Genomic DNA, 27,838 nt, shown 5'->3' on the forward strand with positions numbered 1-27,838 from the left:
TTATGCCCTCCTTTAACCAAACGACATTTGAAGTCGCGAGAAGCAAACGTAATTGTTCAAAGTCATCATGAAGGTAAGGATGAAGTATTGCTTCTGCTTTCAATGAGCCTGGGGAACGCTTGTGTTTCTGTGGTGTTGACATGAGTGACGTGAGCGTAAACCAATAAAACTCCATAAACTGTCAATATGGACGGGGCTAAAAGATGATGTGTCCAATAACGTTTCGTGTCGCGCACAGGTGTGAAAGTCTTCGTTAACTCATATTTTGCAGTTAAATTATTATATACATATTTCACATCTGTATCTTTTTAATCTTATAAAACAAACAATTAACAAGGTTTTTTTTAATAAATGAACTTTAGGTTTTGAATTTACTTGATCCTACTTAATATGGTTTGCCTACAACAAACAATATACATTTATTTATGCATTACCTGTGGCCTGTTTGTAAAACTAAATCTGTAAATCTTCGTAATGTACACTTGCCATCAGTTAGACCCTACGGTCCTGATTCGCTGTCCCATTTAAAGTACAATTGCGCCATCTAACGGAGAACATGTGATGCTTTATAAATTACAGTTTAAAGGGGTTTACATTTTACGTTTGTTTTGAATCTTTTAAATCTACATTGGTAGATCAGTTTGGCATAGGAGCTTAGCATGAACTATATGATCAACAAAACTGTGTATATATACATATATAGGCCAAATAAATACGCGTTAAATAAATAAACAGCTGAGACAGATAACTTTGAATAATTAAAGGCATGGCTGTCATTACTTTGCACACAACGGTTTTAGAAGTTGTCGTCAATTTCTCTTAAGACATTGTCGTCAACTAGTGATATATTATGTCAGGTGTATGTCACGTCTGGTGCACATTGTTTCAACACTGATTAGAAAAAATATCCATAGTTAATATTTTTCTCGAAATATTGCTAGCGCATCGTTACATAAACCCTATTTCTGTCTCCTGTTATCTTTAGGTTCCCCACCAAAGCTGAGTAAATGGAACAAATAGCACGTGTACTGGGGAGTGGCTTGACAAGACGTCGCCTGCCACAAAACCAATGAAGACGCGTCTCGTCGAAAAATATTACCATTATGCAAATATATTCAAAGCGTGTATCATTAAGCAACGCTTATTGGTTCGTGGAACAGAAAGCGACCAATCGCTTAAATGACAGCCTTTCAGCTGTTCGCAGGCCCCTCCTTTGAGTTATTTTTCAGCAAATCCCGGAAGTATTGTTTTTTAAAGGGACAGGATCGTTTAATGGGCGAGGGCTTTGGACCAACAGTCAAGCACAAAATAGAAAGGCCCGTTGGCAGAGGTAGTTACAGGACGCGAAAGGAGGAGAAAGGCCATCAAAGCAGCTTTGTCGACCTTTGGAAACCAATATCTCATATCTACAATTTAATATCATCATCGGTCAAATAAATCTTCGTTACTTCGTAGGATTTCAGCTCAGTTTGTCGTCGATTAAGCAGAAGATACTAAAATACCGTCTACTTTCTATATTAAGATCAAACTCTTCGTCCATATATGATGGGAATGTTAGTTTGCTGACTGCTGCAACCCTTGTCATTGCGTTCAAATATTTGCTGTGGGTAAGTAACCAATCTAATTCTCTTTGTTTCACCATTGCCCATTAAATCACTCTCATTTTGACAAATACGTATAGAATTAGATGTCATAACATTATTATATATAATGATGAGATGAATTTATAATAACCAGTATACCCTGAGATCTGTCCTACTGATCAATCATGTATATTCATCTATTTAACCTCATGATGAATAAATCCCCATTCTGATATTATTATTCACTATTATATGTTTCCATCTATCGTATTTATGATCTCACGTGTGTATAATAATGGCAGATTAATCACAGTATGATAATGATTCTGCACACAATACATAGTGGAGCTGCTGTATGTTCATGCGCAGGGGGGCGTTTCTGCTTTGTCTGATTCATGCTATTTCGTCCACTGAGGGCAACTTTCATCAGTGCTCGTGTTCATTTCCTTAACCGGTTATTAACCCTTCTTCCTTCCTCTTAATGTCATTTAGTCTATTGCTTATTTGTCTAATGTTACATTTTGATCCACTGAATCCTGTACAATGGAAATCCATGATTATATGTGATGCACATCACTTCTAGCCACAAGCCTATGCATTTGCTGTAAATCCTGCCTGAATGTTGTGTTTTCTAATTATCAATAATATTAATATTACATTCGTGAGATTTAATATCTTCTAGTTTTGAGAGTGGATGTGTGCACAGTTTATCTGAATAATGTAAGAAAAAGGCATCCATCCTGCTCATTACTAATGCCAGACAGGACATCAATGAAATGGCACAATGGAGAGCTGCAGAGAGATTTCCATTGTCCCCCAAAATGTCCAGAGGATCAGCAGTGGTCTAGAGGGGCGCTCTCTCTGTGTAACAATGTCCCAAAACTGCAGGTGGAACCTTGGTCTGAATGTCACTGGTCTGAATTTTAAGAAACCTAAATGCCCTTGCTATGTAATGAATTGCATCACTGGGTCGATGAGAGAAATGCATGGAATAGCAGCTGCGAATGAGAAGATAAGCCATGTCAAAGAAAGGAAGCACAAGGGTGTTGAAGATCATTATTCAATGCGATGTGCGCCATTAAGGCCTGCTCCGGTTCTCTTTCTGCATCCAATACGTGTAAATGTTAAATGAGGGGTTTCAATTCAACATCTCCCGTCAAGGCGAAGCATTTTCTTTCTCTAATCTTGATGAGAAAGAAGGTGGTGCTCGTTCATTTCCATGCTTTACTTGTTTCAGTTTAATATAGATAATTAGTAATGCAAGCTATGGCAAGTTAATTTGAAGTATTAAACTTCAGCACATAGCTAAAATGGCAAGGCATGTAGGCAACCAGCTGGCAACATGCTAAGAACACATGCCAGGATCCACATAGCTATGCCCTGGCAACCCAGAGCGTCTTGTGCATCATGGTGGCAAGTTTTGCATTGGCTGGTGACTAAACATTTTATGCAAAAAATGTGAAAATCTAGTTTGAACATTCTGTGTGTTACCGTCAATATTTAAATAGGTGTGTGTGTGCTCAAGTGTCTGACTTCATCTTTAGATAACTGTGTGTACCTTGTCTTCTTTAAATAGCCATAGATCTGCTATGGTCGGTAAACTATGATAGCCAAATGCATTCTGCTAGTCACCTGCCTCTACATTTAGCCCCTCCCCTGATCTGAGATCAACTTTCAGCTTACTGTTATTATGGATTAGATATAGATTTAAATAACAGGGGGTTGACTCAGATCATTATTTCGGGATTAAATGCATGGGTGTGCGAGTGCAGGCATGTGCTATTGTGTATGCGCTTGAGCATGCGAGTGTGGGAACAAGGTTTTAACTTACTAATCTGTTTATCATTTATTTAAACACCATTATATATGTAGATATGTATATTATAGCATCTCAAACCAGCAGAAGTAACAGTAGGTTAATAGTGGCCAATGGCTATAGTTAAAATTATGTGATCTAATAATTTGGTCTGCATATATAGACGCCTTCAGCAGCAACAACATAAACAAACAGCTTTTGTGGACTAAATGCAATTTCCAGTAGACTTCTACGTAGAATCAATAACAACAGAGTCTTTTAACAATAGTTTATTTCTGATAACAAGGGAAATACGTGCCAAGTAAAATGACCCAAAAAATATTGTATTTGACCTGACAATTGGTTAAAACAACCCAGCATATGTTCAATAACAGCCCAGTGTGTTTGGTTCGGTTCATCCCTTCATGATCCAATTCTGGGGTGAAAAGAATTCCATTAGCACTAGCGCTAGCACTTTTAGCATAGCTTAGCACAATCCATTGAATCTGATCAGACCATTAGCATCGCGCTCAAAAATTAACAGAGTTTAGATATTTTTCCTATTTAAAACTTGACTCTTCTGTAGTTACATCGTGCACTAAGACCGACAGAAAATTAAAAGCTGTGATTTTGTAGGCAGATATGGCTAGGAACTATACTCTCATTCTGGCGTAATAATCAAGGACTTTGCTGATGTAACATGGCTGCAGCAGGTGTAGTGATATTACGAACTGCCCGAAAATAGTCCCCTGCCAATGAAAGTAACCAAAGATCAGCTGAATAGATTTCAAAACGGTAAGAATCAAATGTTTAACTCTAGGGGAGCTGGTAAATTAGCATATTTTCCAAAAAAGTGGAATGTCTTTTTAAAACCTTATGATTTATCTTACTCCATATCTACTTTTCTGTACTCGCCTTTTCTTTGTAGTTAAAGGCCCACTGCGTAGATATTTAGCGGCATCTAGTGGTGAGACTGAATTGCAACAAAAGTTCAGTCCGTAGTTCACCCCTCCCTTTCAAAACCCATAGTAAGGTACAGTAGCCACTACAGGACAAACATGTCATCGTCTGATACAACGTTGTGACAAAACACGCTTTATAGATGAATTTGTCAGTTTAGGGCTGTTGCAGAAACATGGCGGTGCAAAATGGCGACTTCCATGTAAGGGGACCCACATGTATGTAGATAAAAACGACTCATTCTTAGGTAATAAAAACAATACAGTTCATTATGTAGGGTCTTTATACAGCTCTGATAATATAGTTATGTATTTTATATTGCATTTCTGTCAAGAGACCCTTTTAAAAGTCACACAATGCACCTTTAAATATTCATCCTACCTTTGCCCTGAAATACTCCTTGTTTATCTTACCTTCTTTCTGTTACAGTGAAGTAAATTTGTCGCCCACCGCCCCCACCTCACACCCTAGGGAGTATTACCATTCATCAGTGTCAGGTGCTACTAAATTTCTAATCTTACTATATCAATTCCTAATAGATTTTTTTTGCCACATGCTTTATTGGTTTATACCGTATATTCGTAAACATAATTGGTGGTTTCTTAGCTTAAGCCAGGACAAGGCCTTAGTTTAATTAGGAAATATAACTAGTTTTAACAAACATGCCTTACTAAAAATGTTACTTGTGTGCATTTTGAGGCAAAACAAAGGGCATTGATGTATTTTAAGATTGGTCGGTGCAAGTCATTTTCAGTTTGGAGAGCTCTTACATTTATTTTAGTCTAGAACTAGTCTAGTCCCTGTCCGGGAAACCGCCCCAATATGGTTTGTTATTAAGATCCATATCTGACAGACACGCACATGCTGTTGAGCAACAGATTGCTGTACCTTTGCTCTAAATAGCTTTGCTTTTCTTTGAATAGGGCACCTTTTCTTCTGGAACAGTCTGCTTAACTCTAGAGCAGATTCAATCTGTCTATGCCTTGCTCCATCACTATAACCTTATCTCTCTCTCTCGCTCGCTCGCTCGCACGCTCGCTCTCTCACTCTCAATCACTCACTTTCTCTTTGAAGTGGCAACATCAGAATAAAATATAAAAGTGTAACAATTAGACTGAAGGTGTGACTAGCAGATCACATCCCATGTATTTAAAGTAACACGCCCACATTTTGGGAATTTAGCTTATTCACCGTATCCCCCAGAGTTAGATGAGTCCATACATACCTTTCTCAACTCCGTGCATGCTGTACCTCTGTCTGACGCAGCCCCCGCTAGCTTAGCTTAGCAAAATGACTGGAAGTGAATGGCTTCAGCTAACAAACTGCTCCCAATAAGTGACAAAATAACGTGAACATTTTCCAGTGTTGTGATTTCTATAGTCACATCGTGTACAAATAACAAGGTGATATGAGACACAGCCATCTTTTAACAGTATACATACTGGGAACTATATTTTCAGAAGACGAAGCAGTGCTACTTTGGCGGAGTGATTTGCACAACTCTGACTGAACTCTTTGCTCCTCACCAGGGGGCTTCTCGGGTGCTGCGAGCAAATCACTCCGCCCAGTAGCAGTGCTTCGCCTTCTGAAAATATAGTTCCCAGTATATATATTGTTAAAAGATGGCTGTCTCTCATATGGCTTTGTTATTTGTACACGGTGTGACTATACAAATCACAACAAATAAATAGGAAAATGTACGTGTTATTTTGTCACTTATTGGGAGCAGTTTGCTAGCTGGACCCATTCACTTCCAGTCTTTGTGCTAAGGTAAGCTAGCAGGGGCTGCGTCAGACAGAGTTACAGCACGCACTGAGATGAGAAAGGTATATATGGACTTATCTAACAATGGGGGATACGGTGAATAAGCTAAATTGAATTCCCAAAATGTGGACGTGTTCCTTTAAAGGGATAGTTGACCCTAAAATGAAAATTCTTTCATAATTTTTTCATCCTTATGCTGATGTTAATCTGTATGAACCATTTTGAGAAATGAGCACACAGCTGATTGTAACCATTGACTTCCATAGTAGGAATAAAAAAATGATGGAATACAATGGGTAAATATACAATGGGTGTGTTTACCATCATTTATCAAAATACTTCCAAAATATTTTCAAAAATATATATATTTTCTACTATGGAAGTCGATAAAAAAACTCATACAGATTTACAACAACATGATTGTGAGTAAATGCTGACAGAATTTTCATTTTTGGGTGAACTGTCCCTTTAACCAATGTGGCATAGTGAAGCAGAAAGCATAGGATTGTAGCTTTTGTGCGTGCTCACTTGGCTCATTGAAGTGGAAAACAGGAAGCTTGAGCAGCTTGACTATAACTGCATCAGTCTGGTGGGACTTACAATCTGGTCCAAATGGCTGTATGTAAATGTATTATTTTTACAACTTGTATTGATAAGTTATTGATAAGATCACTGCAAATACAACATTAATAAATAGCAGATGTCACATAAACAGCTAAAGGAAATGGAGTTATTTTAGCTAGGGATAAAAATGACGATACTGTTTGCTCGTATTTATGATTCATAGGCTTCTCATTGTATACAGTAAAGAAGAACCCAGACCATATCTAGGTAATAGGGTGGGTGTTAAGACTTGGGTCAGTAAAAAAACAACTACAACATAGCAACACCCAAACACTGTATTAACCAGCTAGCAAATACAAAACAAAAAACATGTGTCCGTGAGTTTTGAATAAACAAGCTTATGTCATGTTTATATCTAGTTGGTTTTGTTAAATTCATTATTTGAATAAGTTATTTGTATAGCCTAGTTTAAATTACATAAAGGGAAGGGTTTGAATGTACTGTGCCACTGAGCTTTCACATTTTCCCATAGACCAGTTGTTCCAACACGGCTCAGAATAGCTTCTGGCAAAGTGTTGAAAAGTGAATAAAACTTGTTTTTGAGTTCTTATTGAAAGCTGTATTGCCATTTACTTCAGTGTTTTGCCAGCAGCGTAGAACAAAAGTATGTTTGAATGTCACCGACATGGCTTTGTGTGTTCTTGTGCACATTTGCAATTTGTCTTTTGCTCCTTTCCATAGCTGAACTCAGCTGAGAGCTCATGTCTTAAGCCACGCCCCAAAGACTCCTTATATGGGCATGTGAACTCTTAAAGGAGAAGTGGCTCTCCTAAAGGAATGTTTTTAATTTAGACATTAGCCAGTAAAAGACCCTTCACCATCTTAAGCACCTCGAAACATCATGCATGATTAACCTTCCACCTTGAGTCCAAATTTGTGCTTGTAGTTATGACAGTCTACCGTATTTACCCCTTTCACATTCACATCCACAATGAAATTCTCAGTATAGGCTCTCGTCGTACCCACCTCCCCCTTTGCTTCACTGGCTGTGTCTCAAAAGATGAAATGAATCTGTGTCTGTATGTGTGTTACAGTGTGCATGCACCTCTGAACATGTGCTAATGCTTTTATCGAAGTGCATGTGAAATTACCGATCCTTATTTGGATGGTGCCGCAATTAAATGCAGTCTAGCTAGCGGTGGCACGTCGCCTGCAGACACGCATATACGCAAACGCACACACCCATTTCTTCACACCCAGTAGAAGTCTCAGAAGTCTGTCAAAGGACTGATAACATGATTCATGCAATGATGTATCTGTTCAGCAATGCACTTCCTTTTTCTCTTGTATGTGTGTACATGTTTATGTTTTATAGATTAAGACATAGTATTCCTGTAGCTCGATTTGTGGCGCATTGTGTTAGCCACTTATTTGAATAGCTGTGTCAAAATAGTGATATTTTATATCATATAATTTATTTTACACATATTAATTTTTTGAACAGCACTGACAAAAAGTTAGGCATGTGTGATTTTGTCTACATCACAGAAGTAAATTTGTTCTTTTGCATATTGGCCTCCAAAGTAACGCAATCTGGTTGCTCTGGAATGCCTCTATTAAACAGACAAGTGTACACACACACACACACACACACACACACTTTTAAGCTCACCAAAGCTCTATGAGGGAATCCACTGCAATTGCAAAACAAGCAGAACAGGTGGGCGGGACTTTCAATGTTTCCCTTTCCCTTTATACCTATCAGAATCGCTGCTATAGAATCTGAGTCCCCTCCCATCAGCCAATCAGAAGCCAGCACCCCCCTCTCTATTCTTACATGAGTTGTGTGCTGACTGAGCAAGCGAGCACGCCTTCACAAACCAGCTGAGAGGAAGTAGGCTGTAAAGGCAAAGCAGAGGAGAGAGAAAAAACAAGTGGTTAGAAATTTTGCAAGCAGCAGAGAGCACGAAGAGGGAGGGGGCCAAAGCAGTACACCAAAGCTGCTTTCATTGTGTTCATCGAGTTATTTAAGGGGGAAAAATGAGTGCGAGATGGTTGGGGGAGCTAGAAGCAAAGAGTGGGGGGTTACAGAGTTTGTATGCATGTGCCAAAGAGAGCTTGAGAGAGAGGTTTTGTGTCTGAGTTATTGAGAGAGAGAAAGAGAGAGGTGGGAAGAGAGATTCTCAGAATAGCAGGGACGAAAGCATAAACCGAGAGATGTGCCTTTATAGATTGTTTAAACCTTGATTGGACTTAAAAAAGCCTTGTATGTTTCTCTCTCACTCATTCTCTCAAGGGAAGAAAAGAGAGACAGGCCCATACTCCCTCATTCCTTGCAAGTAACCTTTCAACTCTAAACTTCTCGAAGGAATAACAACTACGACCGGAGAGTTTCCACAGACAGAAGGAAGAGACCATCGAGGAGGAGAGGAGTTCCTAGAGAGGTAGGTCAGAGGTTACAATGAACTTGTATTGTGTTTATGGGTAGTTGACATGAACTGTCAAGTAGTGTCCTGGAGTGTCATATGCCAAAAGTAGGCGTTTTTCTAATTCTTGTACAGTTATGATCTTACTGATCTGTATGTGTTTAGTTTTCATGACATCATATTTGAGAGACTACCTTGTTTCTATCAAAGGTGATTTTAAACGTTAAAAGAACAGTTACTTGTTACCCCATCTAAGATATATCCTACATTTAACCTTAAATCTTGATTTTGAAGTATAAAAAGTGCATGCCAATACCTTTTTAAAGGAACAGCTGTCTAAATATCACTCTTGTTTTCTAATGCCATAGCTGTCAAGGCACAAATGAATCGATGACATCATGACCCTTGTCGTCTCTAGAGATAATATTTCAGCTCTAACTTGCAGACGTTTAGCTGCTAGGAGATAAGCTTCGCTGTTATGTGTGCTCGTGAGCAGTTAAGTGTTTCCTCCTGAGGTAGTTTTTTAAAGACATTGTGACTTCCTATGTTGTAAAAGCCAGGTGTTCTTGCAAAACCCTTGAGGGATTTACATATCATTAATGCAGGTCTAAAGTTAGTGGCACTCATTCTCACGCCGCTATAATCAGTTCACTGTCTTTATTGTTTGTGTAACAACATTCACCTGTTGGTGTACAGGGGTGTGTGCATGTCTTTGTGATGTGAAAGTTGCACTAAAAGCCAGAAAAGTTAATGGATTGGAGTTTTTCTACCAGCTGGAAGATACTTATGAAGATGGGTTTCTGCATCCGGATGTTCTGTCCCTAAAGTACCAATTTATAGTGTAAGGTCTACGTTGTAGGTTATCCGTAGCCTGACGTGCACCTCTCCAAATTTTTAACAGCGCGTCAGTTCTACATGGACTGCAGGCTCGGTGATTGGTCCACTAGAACCTAGCCTGGGAAAACCCGAACAAAAAAAGAAATCGAGAAATCGGCGCACCAATCAGAAACGTTTCGGCAGGCTTTACACGATGACGACAGCGTGGAACATCACTCGTTCGAATCGGCTATCGCGTCTGTTTTTAAGCGATTTAAACTTTTCCTTTTCGTTAAAACCCGAGCAAAGAACAACACTCAAAGCCTTCATATCTAAAAAAAGATGTTATCGCTGTCTTACCGACTGGATCCAGCAAAAGTCTGATATAGCTCTGCATACGTCATCTCCTTCATCGCTGTGATGGTAAAAAAAACTGCGTCGTAGGTATTTTTTCATTTGCGGCAGTGAGAACAAAGATGGGCCAAGTTGAAAAGTTTAGCTAAAACTCAACAAAAGTTGCTGTTCATTTACTTCCATCACTCCTGGTCCTCTTAAACATACACAACAAGCTGCTGTTTCTTCTTTGTTTGTGGGCTAAACTTGCCAAGCTGCTTCTTCATTGACAGTCACGCTGCTACTGTGGATACTGCCTACCAGCGGTCTGCATGCGTGTTTGCACATTGACGCAGATGACGACTCGGAAGTATATATGAAAACTGACGCGTATCCTACGCCATCGCAGCTAAGCCATAGGACGTACGTACAACTATGATAAACCCTTAACAATACAATTTGAAAACAATATGGTGTATATCTAGTCCGATTTATAGGTTTAAGATGGATTCGCAGTGGCTCTAGAGAGACGTAAAGTCTAGATTTAGCCGAACTCCCTCTGGGAAAGTCGTACCACTAGGCGGCCATGTGTGCTCTTTCATCAGATAATTATTTTAACTTATGTAAAACTTCAAATGTAAGTAATCGTTCTGTGTAAGAAAACGCCCGTCGCGAGAAAACGCCCGTCGCGAGAAAACGCCCGTCGCGAGAAAACGCCCGTCGCGAGAAAACGCCCGTCGCGAGAAAACGCCCGTCGCGAGAAAACGCCCGTCGCGAGAAAACGCCCGTCGCGAGAAAACGCCCGTGGCGAGAAAACGTCCGTGGCCAGAAAACGTCCGTGGCGAGAAAACGTCCGTGGCGAGAAAACGTTTGCCGCAAGAAGATGCAAGAAATGGAAATTGTTCTTTGCGAGTAATCGTTCTTTGCGAGTAATCGTTCTTTGCGAGTAATCGTTCTTTGCGAGGAATCGTTCTTTGCGAGGAATCGTTCTTCCCGAGGAATCGTTCTTCCCGAGGAATCGTTCTTCCCGAGGAATCGTTCTTCCCGAGGAATCGTTCTTCGAGAGGAATCGTTCTTCGCGAGGAATCTGCGTAAGAAAGTTGTGTAAGTCGCGTTTAATCTTATCAGGAACGGAGAAAGACAGATCATCTCTAAAATCACATGCTGAAATCACAATTAAACAACATATTTCTGACCAACAATTAAACCTGACATCAACTATACCATAACCTTTTGTTTCTTAAGTTCAAATTGCACTAAAAACACCTTTTCAAGGTCGTTTCAGCTACTGCGCATGCGCAAAAGTTGCCTGGTGCCTTACATGACTCTATTTAGAGCCCCTGCCCTAGAGAATCATCAGTCTTTATCGATTGATAATTGGTTCTTTTAACTGAAAGGCGGGACTTCTTTCGCCAAAGAAGCCAATTAAGCTGTTTTCCGGCTTGAGGTCAACCATGGAAACGTAGACATTTATATATTTTAAAATTTTTTTCTTTAAGATGCCATTTATATCATCAATGTTACATTGTACCTGTAACAGTACAAATACAAACGGGAAGAAATTTTTTCACTTTCTTCACTAACCATGATCTTTATAAAAGACTAGATAAACTGCCATCATAGAAATGTAATAACTAGAAACTTAACAGCACAGGTGTCGCAAGTTATTGGAGGTAATAAGCTTTCCTGGGCTTTGTTAAATTCATCTTCTGGGAGTCTTTCCTTTAGGCTATTATTATCTGTAAAGCTGCTTTAAATTAATTTTTACTGTAAAAGGCACTTTATATGAAAGTGACTTAAATATAATACAGTATAAATAACCTAGTGACCAGGAAAACACCATCACATTGACAGCTGCCCATGCTAGTCCTGGCTGTTTGGTTGCCCTCTCTATTTTTTTCTCTCAGTATTGAGTTCTCCGGGAGTGGGGGTGCAGAGATATCAGGGCTATTAAACTGTCCATGTCTATTCAATGTCCTTTTGGATTGTCTTTTAGTAAACATCTGAACCAGATGGTAAAGTGATCTCAGGTAGCAATAATCTTTATGACTGAAGATAAGAATATGTTGGAAACGGTAAAACATTTGATCCATGTTTAAATGATCATGAGACCAGTTGGCCCATAAGTAAGAGTCTGTTATCTGCATAGGAGTAGACTTGCATCATTTGCTTAGAATAAACACACATTGCATTTTTCAACCCCCAACATGTAGGTGTGGAAGTGCTGAACATTTAGCAGGTTTGCTGCTTGTCTACTCAGCTGTATTTGAACTGGGGTTCAGGATTCTGCTATCTGAGTCTTGAGAGATTTGCAGAAACGACAAACAGATCATCATATGCTTTGCTGAACAACCATCACCTGTTTAACAGTTTTTACCAAACATAGACAACCTGAAATTAATGAATATAGAATTAGTGGAGAATTTGAAGGAGTTTAAATCGGACTGGCATTTGGCTGGGGTCGAATTAGACTCTGGAATGCTGTTGAGACTTGGATGACTGTTCAATGTATATCTGAACTAAGTGAGTGTTATTTCAGGTCTTATGTCACTGTGAGGTCTTCCTCGTTAGCAGTTTGTCAAAGCAGCTTCTAAAAATATCTTCAACATCGACCCTATGTCTTACTCTCGTAATGAAGCATTAACATGTTATGTACAGGTCAAGAAATATTTTTGCACTTCAAAAAAAAAAAAATAATATATATATATATACACTGCAAAAATGATTTTCAGGAAAAAAAACTCTTAGTATTTTGGTCTTGTTTTAAGTACAAAATATCTAAAAAATTTTTTAATTAAGATGCTTTTTCTTGATGAGCAAAACGACCAAAGAAAATAAGTCTAGTTTTTAGACCAAAAATATCAAATGTAAGTGATTTTGTGCCTAAAACGAGCAAAAATTTCTGCCAATGGGGTAAGCAAAAAATCTTAAACATTTTTCTTAAACACAAAATTCAAGAAAAATTTGCTTACCCCATTGGCAGATTTTTTGGCTTGTTTTATGCACAAAATCACTTAAATTTGATATTTTTGGTCTAAAAACTAGACTTATTTTCTTGGGTTGTTTTGCTCATTAAGAAAAAGCGTCTTAATTTTAATTTTTTTTTTTTTTTTTTTTGATATTTTTACTGAAAACAAGACCAAAATCTTAAAAATAATTTTTTGCAGTGTACAGATAAATATAGACAAATATCTATAAATTCTTAAATCAAGATGTGTTTTCTTGATAAGCTTAATGACCTTAAAAAAATAAGTCTAGTGTCTTTCAACAAAAAATATACAATTTAAATAAATTTGTACTTAAAACAAGCTAAAAAAAAATCTGTTAATGGGGTAAGAAACCTTTTTTTTACAGTTTGTTTAATTTTAGTTTTAAGCTAAATTGACTTAAATTTTATATTTTTTGTTTAAAAACTAGACTTATTTTCTTAGGTCATTTTGCTCATCAAGAAAATGCATCTTTTTTTAATTGAAGACTTTTTAGATATTTCTACTGAAAACAAGACTAAAATACTAAGTAAGAGAATCATTTTTTGCAGTGTAGTAACTAGTCCCACCATTTGTCCACCTCTCTCCATCCATGTCTATTTCTTTTTCTGTGCTTAAATATTTCTTAAAAATAAAGGTGCTTTACGATGTCATAAAATAAAATAAAGATTTTTGCTAAATAAAGAACCTTTAGCATCCAAAACATGGTTGAAAAAAGGTTGAAATAAGGTTCTTTAGATAATAAAAAGGTAAAAAATAAATGATTGTTTAAAGAACAATAAGCCTTTGTGCCATGTGATATCAGCCATAAGTTTTTCATTTTCACACATTGTTTAATTGGACATATATGAATTAAATCCTTACAATAAACATTTAAATGCATATGTGTTTTTTATTGCATAATGTGCACTGCTTCGCATATTTTTGATTAGTATGCAGTGCACCAGACTAGTGTTTCATTCTGAATGTAGCCATAAACGCCAAGGTTCATCATTCTGCCACCAAAATGAGATAAGCTCCTCCCTAGAGAGGCCACCGAATACTTTATTCAAGCAGTGTAATGCAAATGCATCTCTTAGAAAGGCCAGATTCTATTCATTGTATGCATGGCGCAGTCATAGCCATCTTTGCTTTACAGGTTGACCTAATTGTGCTTTATTAGGTGGTGCTAATGCATTGCACGACCTGTGACACATGAGATAATGTCTCATAATAAGTGTGCCATCAATTACCACTTTATTCCCATTGAAAGATTTTTTAGAGCCAGTCACAGCCATGCAGTACACAGTCTGTTTAAACATGTGTCTAAATCAAATGTCTCAACAGAAGCCACAAAATAAGTACAGTCTTGCGTATGTTTCCTATGTGATTTATTGGACTGAAAGAATCTGTTTTGGATGGTACGGTGTCTTGATTAAAGGGACACTCCACTTTTTTTGAAAAACGCTCATTTTTCAGCTCCCCTAGAGTTCAACATTTGATTTTTACCGTTTTGGAATCCATTCAGCTTATCTCTGGGTCTGGCGCTACCACTTTTAGCATAGCTTAGCATAATCTATTGAATCTGATTAGACCATTAGCATCGTGCTCAAAAATACCCAAAGAGTTTATATAATTTTCCTATTTAAAACTTGACATTTCTGTAGTTGCATCGTGTACTAAGACCGACAGAAAATTAAAAGTTGCAATTTTCTAGGCGGATATGGCTAGGAACTATACTTTCATTCTGGTGTAATAATCAAGGACTTTGTAACATTGCTGCAGCAGGTGCAATGATGTTACACAGCGCCCAAAATAGTCCCCTTGGTAACTTTCAATAGCAGGGGACTATTTTTAGACAAAAACAGTAGGTGAGAAACCCTTGGATGGATTTAATTGGCACATATTATGCAAAATCCACTTTTACAAGGTGTTTGGACATAAACGTGTGTTGGGAGTGTGTGAACACAACCACCCTACAATGAAAAAATCCACCCTATCCTTTTTTTAATAGCCCTGCGCTTTTTTGCCCCCAACCAAATATGGGAATTTTGGACATGCTATAACAAATGATCTGTGGGGTATTTTGAGCTGAAACTTTACAGATACATTTTAGTCACACCTAAGACTTATATTACATCTTGTAAAAATAGGCATGCCGAAAAACTGTCAGGTGTCTATTTTGAGTGCAACTGATGCGTACATCTTACGTTTTATTACATAAGTGTTATTACATCATGGTCTATATAAAACTCATACTGTATAAAACATTCTGGTTTACCTGTCGATATGTAGGTCTCTTATTAAATTTCACAGTACACTCTAAAAATAATAAAACAGTGCTAAATAGCAATAAAGGGACCTCGTAATCACAGGAAAACCACATAAAGTGCTATATAGCACCTATGTAGAGCCATAAGTGGTGCTACAGCACTTCTGATTCTACTTGGCACCATATGGTGTTGCATGGTGCTTTATACAGTATAAGATTGCGAGCCAGTGAACCACTTTTAGTGCTATTCATCACAATTTTTTATATGTACAGTATGTGACTTTGCTACAGTGGTCACTGATTTGGCTCTGTTTTCTGATAGGTTGTATCTCTGGAATGCCTGGTTCAGGATGCAGCCATTGAGCAGTTCACTCCTTTCAGGAGACAAGGGGAGGCGTGATTGGCCGCTGGCCTTACCTGGGTGGAGCCGTAGGGGGGATATTACCGATTCATTGGCACTTTCTGCAAGGCTCCTCCCACCTCACTGACGCTCCGCCCTTGGTAAGTATACTAGAAGGGGACATATGGCATGCAATAGTTTCTTTTTGTCAAAGCTTGGTAGTTGCTTTCAACTGTAACATGTTTTCCAAGTTTGTTAAAGGAATATTCCACTTTTATAAAAAAATCCAGATAATTTAATTTATTCACCCCCATGCAATTCAAGAGAAGAAATAAAGTTTTTTCAAACATTCCAGGATTTTTCTCCACATAGTAGACCTCGATGGTTTGCAGTTTCAGTGCAGTTTAAAATTGCAATTTCAGAGCAGCTTCAAAGGGCTCTAAGGGGGGCACCCCCAATATGTTTTCAATTGTTTAAAATGGAAATGCTGCGCTTTTCAAAAACACCAGCAGCTGGCGGGTTTTGTCCGCGCTGAGCACCGGCACTTTACGGGTTTTCCACGCTGAGTGCAGATATTTTAAAAATGTTCAACTTTGGGTGAAATACTTTGTATACTTTTTAACTTACAAATTTTTATATTTATTGTGTGCTAATTGACCTATTGGATGGGTTGGCTGTAAAACTGAATTGCCCCTTGGGGACTAATAAAGATATTTGAATCTTGAATCTTGAAACGCCCAGCTAGCCATTTTTCACTAGGCCACAGTGGTAGAGGGGCGGGACAAATATCACAACAACCAACCAGCAAATCGTACAACGCAACAATAAACAAAGCCAAAGTATCAGAGCAACCAAAGCGCTCGGCTGAAAAAAATGGCAAGGACCTACAGTCGGCATCTGCTTGCCGTTTTCAGCCGCGTTTAAATGCTTTGGTGTACAGGCCCCCAAGCGAGAATCTCTTTCAAATAAAAAACAACTTTAAAACCACAACTTCTCGTCTTGCACTAGCCGTGTGATGCGCCGGTGCGACCTTACATATTACGTAATCAAGTTGAAAGGTCACGCATTAGGTATTTCAATGCGGCTCTCCTGATTTTGCCAAGTGGCTGATGTCCTCAGGGCAACATTATGTTGACCCTGGGAAAACATTTCAATCAACCAATCAGATTTCAGAAATAAGTTTACAGTTTGTTTTAAGTTTAAGCTTACAACCAGGATTAGCTGTTTCTAGACCATTGTTTTTCACTTATCATGTCCCTCTGATTTTAGGGTTTGGTTATGGTTAGGGTTGGGGTTTGGGGTGGGTTTAGGTTTTATTTAGAAAAATGTTGTCCTTGGGTCAACACAATAGGTAGCTCTGAGGACATCAACCACTTGGCAAAATCAGTTCAAGCATGTAAACGCACACTTGTAGGCCATTTTAAACAATAAACTGATACAAAGACATTAACTCTTTCCCCGCCAATGACGAGTTTTTCCGGCAATCTGTATTTCCTCTATTATCCACCATCTTACCCAACTTATAAAACCCGGAAGTATCCCCTTAGGGCAAACAGTTCAAACTCTGTATCATCGCTCTGAATCTGATCTCTATCAAAAGTCCTTCACAAAACCACAATTATCTCAGGTTTTTGCTCAAAATTTGGTATTTATATAATAATTTATTTTTAGAGAGCATATGAAGGTAGGATGAAATGTTTTGGGTTTTTTTTAAAGCAGAGGGTCTGTTCTTTCATTTGGAGAAAAATCCTGGAATGTTTTCCTAAAAAAAAACGTAATTTCTTCTCGCCTGAACAAAGAAAGACATAAACATCTTGGATGACATGAGGGTGAGTAAATTATCAGGATTTTTTATTAAAGTAGAAATGATTTTTATTAAGTTCGAAATGAAATAAAATGAAAAACTGTGTCCGCTACTGTGACCGCTACTACTGGTTCATGATGACTTTAAACCCTTCCCTATTTTAACATTGATTATAGAACAGAAATAGTGGATATTTATTGAATTCATTGAGTTACAAGACAAGTAGAGGTTTGTTGACTCCAAATAAACGTAATTTACTCTTAATCGATTGGTTTTCTTCATTGTTATTTGACAGGCCCTTCTTCGCTGCCTGTGTGTTTGGGAATGCTGTTGTTGCATCAGAGGGGCAGTGTTGGAGATGGCCAAACTCAGGGGCTAAGGTCAGGGTCAAGGTTTAAGGGTCAACATAACTCAAAAGCTGCAGTGGTGGATGTGGACAGGCCTGCCACCATGTAAGTTTAAAAAAATGTCATGTGCACACTTAAATATGCAAATGTATATTTTATGATACGTTTCATTACTGTTGTTTTGTTGCATAGTCTGTAATACTTGGTATACTTGTTTGTTTATTTCAGAAGCTGTGCATCCTATGGTAAACAGCTTGTGTTAACTTCAAAACTGACCTATGGACAATAGAGCCTTCCATCTATGAGATGGGGAGCTAACTTTTCACTTTACAGCCTTGTTGCACTTGTTGAGACATTCTAGTGTTTGTATTATTTAACACTGCACAACTTCCCCTGAAACAATCACCTAGCACAAGCAAAGTCACTATGCGTCACATCCACGTGGAACTGGCTCGCAAAGAGCCACCCGTTGAGCTTCCAGCCCAGGCTGGGAATTTACCTCAGCCTGACACTCAGAGCGAAAGCTCAGAGCCTGGCGTACGACGATCAACTCCCAGGCCTTTCAGAGAAGAAGAGATACGGCTGCAGAAGGTCTACCAGCTGTCCATCCTCTCTCAAAGAGGCGGTTTTGGAGAAAATCAAGAAACACCACGACCGGTTAGAGTAGGCATGAAGCGTGGCCTGGATGGTGCACCGGTCCCTGTCGCCCACAAGCGTCTTTTCCAAGAGGATGAAGATGATGATGATGAGTCAGAAGGGGAGGTGCTGTGTGGGTCTGGGGTGGAACCACTCTTCCCCAGTTCACTTTATGAGCACAGAGACTCAGACATACCTAGGTCACCTCCCCTTTCCCCATCACATCAAATGATACCTGGTCGCCGGCCTGCCCAGCACAACCACGACAGGCCCATCCCAGATGTATTCGCCCCGCTCTCCCCGAAATCTCCACCCATGGTTGACCCCCAGGGACATCACTCCACCTGGGGCCACTGTGAGGGGAGTCCTCCCCCCCTTACTCCTAGGACTGAGGCCTCCATGGCTGGGAGTATCCCAGCTGATTCCAAAGACTGTCCACGGGATGAGGGCCATACCAACAGTAATCTTTCAGTGGAGGTTAAGGGAACGATATGCACCACAGAGAGCAGTTGGGCACCTGTCCGGTTTTCAACACCAGCTGAAGTTGTCGAATGGGGGACCAGTTTGGAGTCTTCTCCTCCACCATCAGAAATGAAGACCACCTCCTCTTCTAATGGACTGAGCTCTCCTGAGAAAACTCCAGTGGAAGCAAATGGCCTGATGTTGGGGTCATCCACTGTCTGCCAGGTAAAGAAAAGACTTCTCTCACCCAGTGATACAGGAGAGTCCTGTTCAGAGGATGAGGGGCCATCCACGTCAAAACGCAGTCGGCTGGCACTGTTAGCGCCGGGACTTGGGTTAGCATCCTGTCGCAGCACTGACGCCAAGGGTGCACCCTTCTGGAACCATCTTTTACCATCGGCAAGGGAGACCACAAAGGTATGGAGCAAACAAAAGTGCAACACTTCAACTTTCCACAATGTAATTCTGTTGTGAGTTATTTTTACGTTATTATAGTTACTAGCTGCGTTTAAATTGCAGATTTGCGCAAAACTTTAGCGTTATTTTCTAAATGTCGACAAAAGACTATTGCAAAATTACGGAATTTTCAATAATTGATGATATGTGACTGACATAGTTTTTCCTCTTGCGAACTTCAGCGTTATTTTCTAAATGTCGACAAAAGACTATTGCGAAATGACAGAATTTTCAATAATCGATGATATGCGATTGACAAAGTTTTTCCTTTGCGATAAATCATTCCAAACATCACGTGGACTATTGTTGGTAGATTTACTAATATCACATCAACCACACTAGGCATTATTTTTAACTGAATGAGACGTAAGAGTATTATCCAAACACTATTGGCAAGGGAATCCTCTTATACTTGGAAGCAGAAATATATTGAGGTGTTTCTGGGAGGTTTTATTGCATACTGGGTCATCTTTAAATAATAATTTATGGGGATCGATTCGGATGTTCCAGATCGATTAGATTTTGATTCACAAGCTTTCGGTTCCGATTTTCGAGTCGGTTCTTATACTCGGTTCAACTCAATGAATATAGATTATATAGAATATTATATTAGAATATTATATTATTATTTATATTCTATTATATTAGAATATATTATATAGAATGAATGAATGAATGAATAACAGGCTCGCCTCTCACTGCTTGGTAACATCGCGCAAGACAAAAACGCGTGTGACATCTAGTGGATAAGACTAGTAATTAGATTAACGTTAATCTTACGTTCAATGTTTGCAGAAATAAATATGGGGGGGAAAAATCGATTTGTGGCCTTTGAGAATCGATTTTAAATCAACCATGTAAAAAAACAAATGAATCGACAAATCGATTTTTTTTCCCCAGCCCTAATAATTCTTTGACTTACTTGCATCAGGTGACCTGAAAATGTGAATAAACTGTTTCCATTGCAATTGCATTGCCAAATACACCTTTTCGGAATTACCTGAAAAACCATCTCATGCGAGTGTAAAAACTTTTTGCGATATATGTGAGTTTTTGCGTAATTTACGTGTTTCCATTGGCTGTATTTTCAATTCGCAATGTCAATTTGCAGCTACTAAGAGTCACGTTAATAGGCATGTATGTACATTTTAAACAATTGTGTTTGACGTTATTGTATAACAGTAGGAGTGGAATTAGGATGTTTATGAGTTTGAGAAGAAACGTATAGGTTTTAAACCTATTTTGCTACATAGCTTGTAGGTGTCAAAAATAAACCACCACCCCATTGCTGACTGATTTTTAGAAAAGGGAAAATTTGAGTTTTTTTAAATATACTCCTCATTTTTCACTGCGTTAAAATGACAATGGGAGACCAGAACATAGCCCATTGAGGGAACCATTGTTCGAGAGGTCAAACCGACCTCACCTGACCTAACACATACACACATACAGGTTGTTCTGGTCAAATTCATTTTCAGTCGAATTTGGGGTCGGATTAGTTAAACCATGCGTAAAACTACAGAGGCTCAGGTGCTGTCACTCTCACCAGTGTCAGTGCTTGAAGGTTTAGTTCAGGACTCAAGGACGGCCAAATAGGAGGAATAAAACAGAATGTGAAGGACAGAGAAATAAGACAACAGGAGAAGGAGAAATAAGTTAAAAGGGTTCAGATAAACTGAAATAACAGCACAGAATGGTTGAACATGTACAAGTTTGATACACAGCTCATCACTGGGCCTAGCTGACATAAATATAGCCCAGGTCATCCGAAGGATACAGTATGTTTGAAAATGTTGCTACTTTGACATGTGTAAGTATTCGTCCTACAGTGTTGTTATCTGAATTAAGTTGCTTTGAGTAATGTACAAAATTGATTTAGTTAATTTTAATGCTTCTCTGTACCTGATATAATTACATAATTGATATAACATTGTTTGATTTATAGTTTTATACAGTTTGTAGGTAGCAATTGCTTAAAGCGATAGTTCACCCAAAAATTATATATTTTTTTTCATTTAATCACTTGCATGTTGTTCTAAACCTGTATGAGTTTCTTTGTTATGTTGAACACTAAAGAAGATATTTTGATATATAAGGGTTAGCACACAGCTGATTATAACCATTAACTTCCATAGTAGAAAAAAACAAATATTATGGAAGTATTGTGATGAATGATAAAGATGATATTACGATTAATAATGGTAAGCGTACCCATTGAATTCCATCGTATTTCTTTTTCCTACTATGGACGTCAATGGTTACAATCAGCTGTGTGCTTATTTATCCAAATGAAATTATACAGGTTTAAAACAACATGAAGATGAGAAAATTATGACAGAATTTTCATTTTTGGGTGAACTATCCCTTTAAAATATAGTTATATGTTATACTGTTATGTTATAACATAATCTTATGTAATAATGCGTGATGTCATGGCCTTTCTTTACCTTTTCTGAGGTCATTTTGTCAAATACTCTTTTCTTTTGCATCTCTTATACAGAAACATTTCAAATCAGTAGTTTAAACATTTATCATAATTTATGCAACCACAATATGAAGAGTTCACAGGTATTTATTGATGTCCATTGTTTTCATTTGTAATGTTGTCACATTTATTATTTCTTAATATATTTTTTGAACTTTCTTTCCAGACGGCTACAGACTGTTCACGAGCAGGAAGAAGGCTCAAAGCTGGGAATCGTCTCAAATCGTACGTAGTTTTTTCAAAACAGACAAAAAACTCAATGGGGCAGTTTCCCGGACAGGGTTTAGATTAATCCAGAACTAGATTTTCGTTATATTATCACATTTAAGTAGTTTTTGCAAGCATATTATACAAAAAGCATTACTGGTGTGCATCTTGACACAAAACAATGTCACTGATACATGTTAAGATATGTCAATGCATGATGATGTTTTTTTATTAAGGCAGTTCAAACATGCATTTTAGTCTGGGACATGAATAAGCCCCGTCCGGGAAACCGCCGCAATAAATTTAAACTGTTATGTACTTAATATAGTGCCATGCTCTTGCTGTTTAACTGAAATAGGGTTGAGCAACAATACTATACTGGATTGCAGCTATTAAAGCAACACTATGTAGTTTCCATGTAAAAATGACTTACAGCTCCCCCATGTGGTTGAAAAGCGCAACAGTGCCTGGTATCAGACACTCTTCTGCAGGCAGGGAGAGGGGCGGGGCTCTGTTTTTCTACCCTCCACTGCCACTTTCAGAGTGTGCTTGTAGCAGCTAGGAGGCTGCTCAGGTTGCAGCAACAGTACAATTTGTCCAGTTAAAAGTTTTTCTATCACTGAAATAATTTTAGAGACATTATTTAAAGGTAAAAAACTACATTGTGTTGCTTTAATAATCCGCTATTAAATGTTTTAATTGATGTTTTTTGTAATAGTCGACAGCTGCGCAGTGGACGTAGGACAGACACCAGTCGTTCCTGTAGTTCCATCTCCTCTTTATCATCCATAAGCAGACCCCTCCTTGGCAACTTTGAGGTACACACAAGACTCAAGCACGTAGAAATGAAATATTTAATGTAAATTAATATTTGTCTTTTTGTCATTAGACTTGATACCCCCATGATATCAAAATAACTAAAACCTAATTAGATTTGATTAACATTTATGCATTGCTAATTGGTTGTTCCTGTAGCTCGACTGGTAGAGCATTGTGTTGAGGTTATAGGTACATATAAGTCACTTTGAATAAAATCCAAATGCATGATGCAAATGTTTTGTGTCTGAATGTGGAATCAGGAGTCAATTCTAAAAGGTCGTTTCACTCCATCCGGACGCATTGAGGGCTTCACAGCAGAGATCGGGGCAAGCGGTTCCTATTGCCCGCAACACGCCACCTTACCTGTGCAAGTTACTTACTACGACACCTCAGAGCACAGCGCTCCTTCCCCCTTTCTGGTAAATACTTTTCTACTTTTCTAATAAGTCTGTTTGTGAGGGAGTTCAACCACAATTTGCATTTTACAGTACAGAACCTTTACTTGGAAGTTCTCTCCAAATTAAAAATATTTTGTATACTTAAGTATTTACTATAGTAAACTGTAGTAAAGTTCTTACATACTGTAATGTTTTTGAACCTTACCATAATGAGTATTAAAATATACTAACAGTATTTCCTACCTAGGTAATCTACATGTTGATTTGCTTGTTATATAAATAAACTACTTTAAAAGGACCTTGTTGTTATTTATTCTTAGCAGAGTTCACCGGAAGTTACGTGTGTTCCACGAAAGCCGCTTGTTTATGTTGTTACTACTGAAACCGTCTATAGTCAATACTACAGAATAAATAAAGCTTAGAAAATACAGTTAAAGGGATAGCTCCCCCAAAAATTCTGTCATCATTTACTCACTTTCATGTTGTTACAAACCTTTATTAATTTCTTTGTTCTGATGAACACGAAAGAAGATATTTTGATTGTAATCAAACCGTTTGGTAGCCCCATTCGTTTCTATGGTATATTTTTTTCCTAATATGGAATGGGGTCCACAAACGTTTTGGTTACAAACATTTCTCAAAATATCTTCCTTTGTGTTAATGGGAACAAAGACATTTTTACAGGTTTGTTACATGATAAGAGTGAGTAAATGATTACAGAATTTTTATTTTTGAGTGAACTATCCCTTTAACATGCTACAGTATACTACAGTTTACTATTGTAAATACTTAAGTACACTACAGTATATTTTCATGTGGTCTGTTGTGGAATAAAATGCATCTTAACAGTCATATTTACCTTTCATGTTTAGGGGGTAATCCTGCTCGAGCCTCTTGGAAAGAAAGGATACAGTGTACCCAAAGCAGGGACCATTCAAGTGGTGGGCATTCCCTCTTTTCCTTAATTTTTACAGGTTTATTTTTACGCATCTTTTCCTATGTTATTTTTTAAATAACTGAAGTATGAACATGTTGCACCATTAGCTTAAAAATAATTTTTTTCCTATAAATGATGTCACCTCTGATGTCACAACCCTGAATTCTTTTTCCATGTTAAAGGGATAGTTCACCCAAAAATGAAAATTGTCATTATTTATTCCCCCTTAAGTTGCTACAAACCTGTATACATTTCTTTGTTCTGCTGAAAACAAAGATAGATATTTGTAATCGAGCAGAAAGCAGGAGCACCATTGACTTCCATAGTAGGGTAACAATACTATGGAACTCAATAGTGCTCAGAAACATTTTGGTTACAAACATTGCTAAAAATATCTTCTTTGTGTTCAGCAGAACAAATAAATGTATACAGATTTCATTTGTAAGAAGTTGAGGACAGAATTTTCATTTTTGGGTGAACTATCCCTTTAAGGTGAGAATATTTCAACAATGACAGAATTCATGCATTACCTTTAACTTAAAGGGGCCATGTCACAAGACTTTAAGATCTAAAATAAATCTTTGGTGTCCCCAGAGTACACACGTGAAGTTTTAGCTCAAAATACCATATAGATCCTTTATTATAACATGTTAAAATTGACACTTTGTAGTTATAAGCAAAAATGTGGCGTTTTGGGTGTGTCCTTTAAAATGCAAATGAGCTGATGAAATTCAAACACTCATCGCAATGATGGTGGTTTGTTGCAATTGAAACTCAATTGTGCTGTGAATTATTTTCTCTCTCTTTCTTTCTCTCTGCACTAAATGGCTGTGCCGTGGTTGGATAGTGCAGATTAAGGGGCAGTATTATTATAATAAGATCTCCTTATGACATCATAAGGAGAGCCAAATTTCAATGACCTAATTTTTCATGTGCTTGCAGAGAATGGTTTACCAAAACAAAGTTACTGGGTTGATCTTTTTCACATTTTCTAGGTTGATAGAAGCACTAGGAACCCAATTATAGCACTTTAATATGGAAAAAGTCAGATTTTCATGCCATGGTCCCTTTAAAATACTAAAAAACTGTTTTATTTTTGTTTCACAGACCTTATTTAACCCCAATAAGACTGTGGTTAAAATGTTTCTGGTGACGTATAATTTTGGCGACATGCCTGTTAATCACATGACCTTCTTGCGCCACCGTATCTTCCTGGTGCCTGTGGAGGAGCCTGAGGTTTCAGGGGAGGGGCAAGAGGGCTCCTTGTCTGACAGGAAGAAGATTCTTTGCTACTTGATACACCTCAGGTAAACTTTGCTTTCATGTTATTGTCTTAGACTAAAAAATGATATATTTAGTGCTCTCTAATTTTGCGCTATAAGCCAAACTGGCAGTGATGATGCAGAATAAACCAGTTTTTGTCTCTGTTTGCATGTCTCAGATTCCATAGTTCCAAATCTGGGAAAATCTACTTGCACAATGATATCCGGCTGCTATTCTCCCGCAAGTCCATTGAGGTGGACGCTGGGATTCCTTACGAGCTGAAATCCTTCACCGAGGTGCCAAGAAACCCCAAATACTCCCCGAGGGTATGAGGCAGCGATGCCCTGCCGCCGTGGGGCTCAAAGACTGCATTAATAAAGACTGCAAGACGAAAGAACCAATACACTTGAAAGACTGAACTTGCACACGTGAACGCACAGACGTACTCATACATGCAAACACAGACAGATGTATGTACATACACACAGATATTAAACTCTTCGGTGGGTAGACTGTACAACATGCATGCCTTGTGACTAAGTCGAGTTTTACTTTAGTGCCGTATACAGTTAAGCTTTGACCTTCACCCTGCCTGCATCAACTTAATGTGGACCAATCGTAATCTTGTCCACCAACTGGATCCATTATAAAAAGTTGGTGTCCATCATGTCATCAGTAGATGCAGACTTATTCAATTGCAAAAACTGGTTCCAACAGGAACAACAGAAACAGACAGGAAATGGATTTCTGAGGCATGGATTCAACAATGAATGCCAACAGAGCACTGGAGGGGATAAGAAAGTTTAAGTAAAGAATGGAGCCAGCTGAACATTGAAAGTACATCCATTCAGTTGATGCATTGTGTCAACCACAGCATGGGTTGTAAGGAGGAGAATAGCCCTCAGTATTTTGGATGTTTTAGTAGTGAAAGGGCAGCTTGAAGGACATTGCTCAGCAGTCCAACATCAGAACAGTAAACAAACTGTCAAATCTATGTTTGCAAATGTCTTAAAAAAGAGAAAAAGCAATATGCTGCACATCTAGAGTGTTTTTTTCTTTCTTGTGGAGGTAGTAGTTGCCCTTTCTGCTAGAAGGGAGGGGGAAGAAAAAATGCCAAGTGAATAAGGGAGGCAAGGGAGGGAGGGTGGGCATAAAAACTAGAGGGAAAGGGAGGGAATCAGGGGTATTTAAAACAGAAAATGTTGTTTATGTATATTTTAAAATGATTAAACTCTGCGACTTGCGAACGAGTGTTTGACTGATTCATCACGGGATATAAGAGAAGTAGTGCCATGGTTTGATTCTGTAAGTACTGTGTATGATCGATAAATGCATTATAATTTACATCATGTGCTCACATAGACTTAAAAGCAGATAATGTTTCATGCCAGGAGGTAGATTTTTATCTTGGCTGCAGTCTCTATGGCCTCCTTTTGAAGACATTGAACATAAACATTAAAGAGTTTTGCTCTTTGGCATGCAATTAAATCTTTTTGGATGCTGCAGATCTGCATAGCAGTAAAATCTTAGTAATACAGCACCACTGACTGCCTCATTTTGGTGCACACTAAGAAACGGTCTTTTCAACCCGCTGATATTCAACTGTTTAGATTAACAAGCATTAACATAGCCATAGATGCTAGAATAGCATTAAATTAATACCCTTTGATTTTACAGGGCAATATATATATATATATATATGATTTTCCAACTTTATGGGCGCAGTAATATTGACGGAATATTGACTTCGATCAAGAGGGAGAGTAGTCACATTGTGTTGGGGGTAACGCATTACAAGTAATGTGCATTATGTAATAATATTACTTTTCTGAAGTAATGAGTAAAGTAATGGATTACTTTTTAAATGTACACATTAATATTTGAGTTACTTTCTTAAAAAAGTAATGCAAGTTACTTTTGTAGTTTAATTAATTTCGATTAAAAAAATATGTACTGAATTAAACTAAACGTATTCACATTATGCACTGTATGTGACACGCCTGTGTGGGAACAGTTTGAGTCAGAAACTGAAATGGCATGCCAGAGCTCGACATTTTTTTGATGAAATATGCAATTTCTTTTAAAGGGGTCATATTATGATTTTTTTAAAGATGTTAAATAAATATTTGGTATCCCCAGAGTGTGTAAATGAAATTTAAGCTCAAAATAATCCACAGATAATTTATTATAGCATGTTAAAATTTC

General features: G+C 38.0%; 1 protein-coding gene across 4 annotated transcripts; it reads left to right on the forward strand.

The window, feature by feature from the left end:
- Positions 1-1,268: 1,268 nt before the first annotated feature.
- atosb (atos homolog b) lies at positions 1,269-26,783 on the forward strand. Of its 4 annotated transcripts, none has more exons than XM_065250787.2 (11): positions 1,269-1,607; positions 8,963-9,110; positions 15,802-15,980; positions 17,919-18,075; positions 18,199-19,485; positions 22,176-22,234; positions 22,935-23,034; positions 23,296-23,454; positions 24,306-24,374; positions 25,478-25,677; positions 25,812-26,783. In XM_065250787.2, the coding sequence occupies exons 5-11, from the start codon at positions 18,397-18,399 to the stop codon at positions 25,963-25,965; spliced, it is 1,830 nt and encodes a 609-aa protein (XP_065106859.1). In that variant the 5' UTR covers positions 1,269-1,607; positions 8,963-9,110; positions 15,802-15,980; positions 17,919-18,075; positions 18,199-18,396; the 3' UTR covers positions 25,966-26,783. The 4 variants fall into 4 exon arrangements, with proteins under 4 accessions (XP_065106859.1, XP_065106862.1, XP_065106861.1 ...); XM_065250790.2 differs by having other exon boundaries at positions 8,968-9,110; XM_065250789.2 differs by lacking the exon at positions 1,269-1,607 and adding an exon at positions 8,521-8,603.
- The last annotated feature ends 1,055 nt before the right edge of the window (positions 26,784-27,838 follow it).

Source organism: Paramisgurnus dabryanus, chromosome 5, assembly GCF_030506205.2.
Source record: "Paramisgurnus dabryanus chromosome 5, PD_genome_1.1, whole genome shotgun sequence".
Lineage (NCBI taxonomy): Eukaryota > Metazoa > Chordata > Actinopteri > Cypriniformes > Cobitidae > Paramisgurnus > Paramisgurnus dabryanus.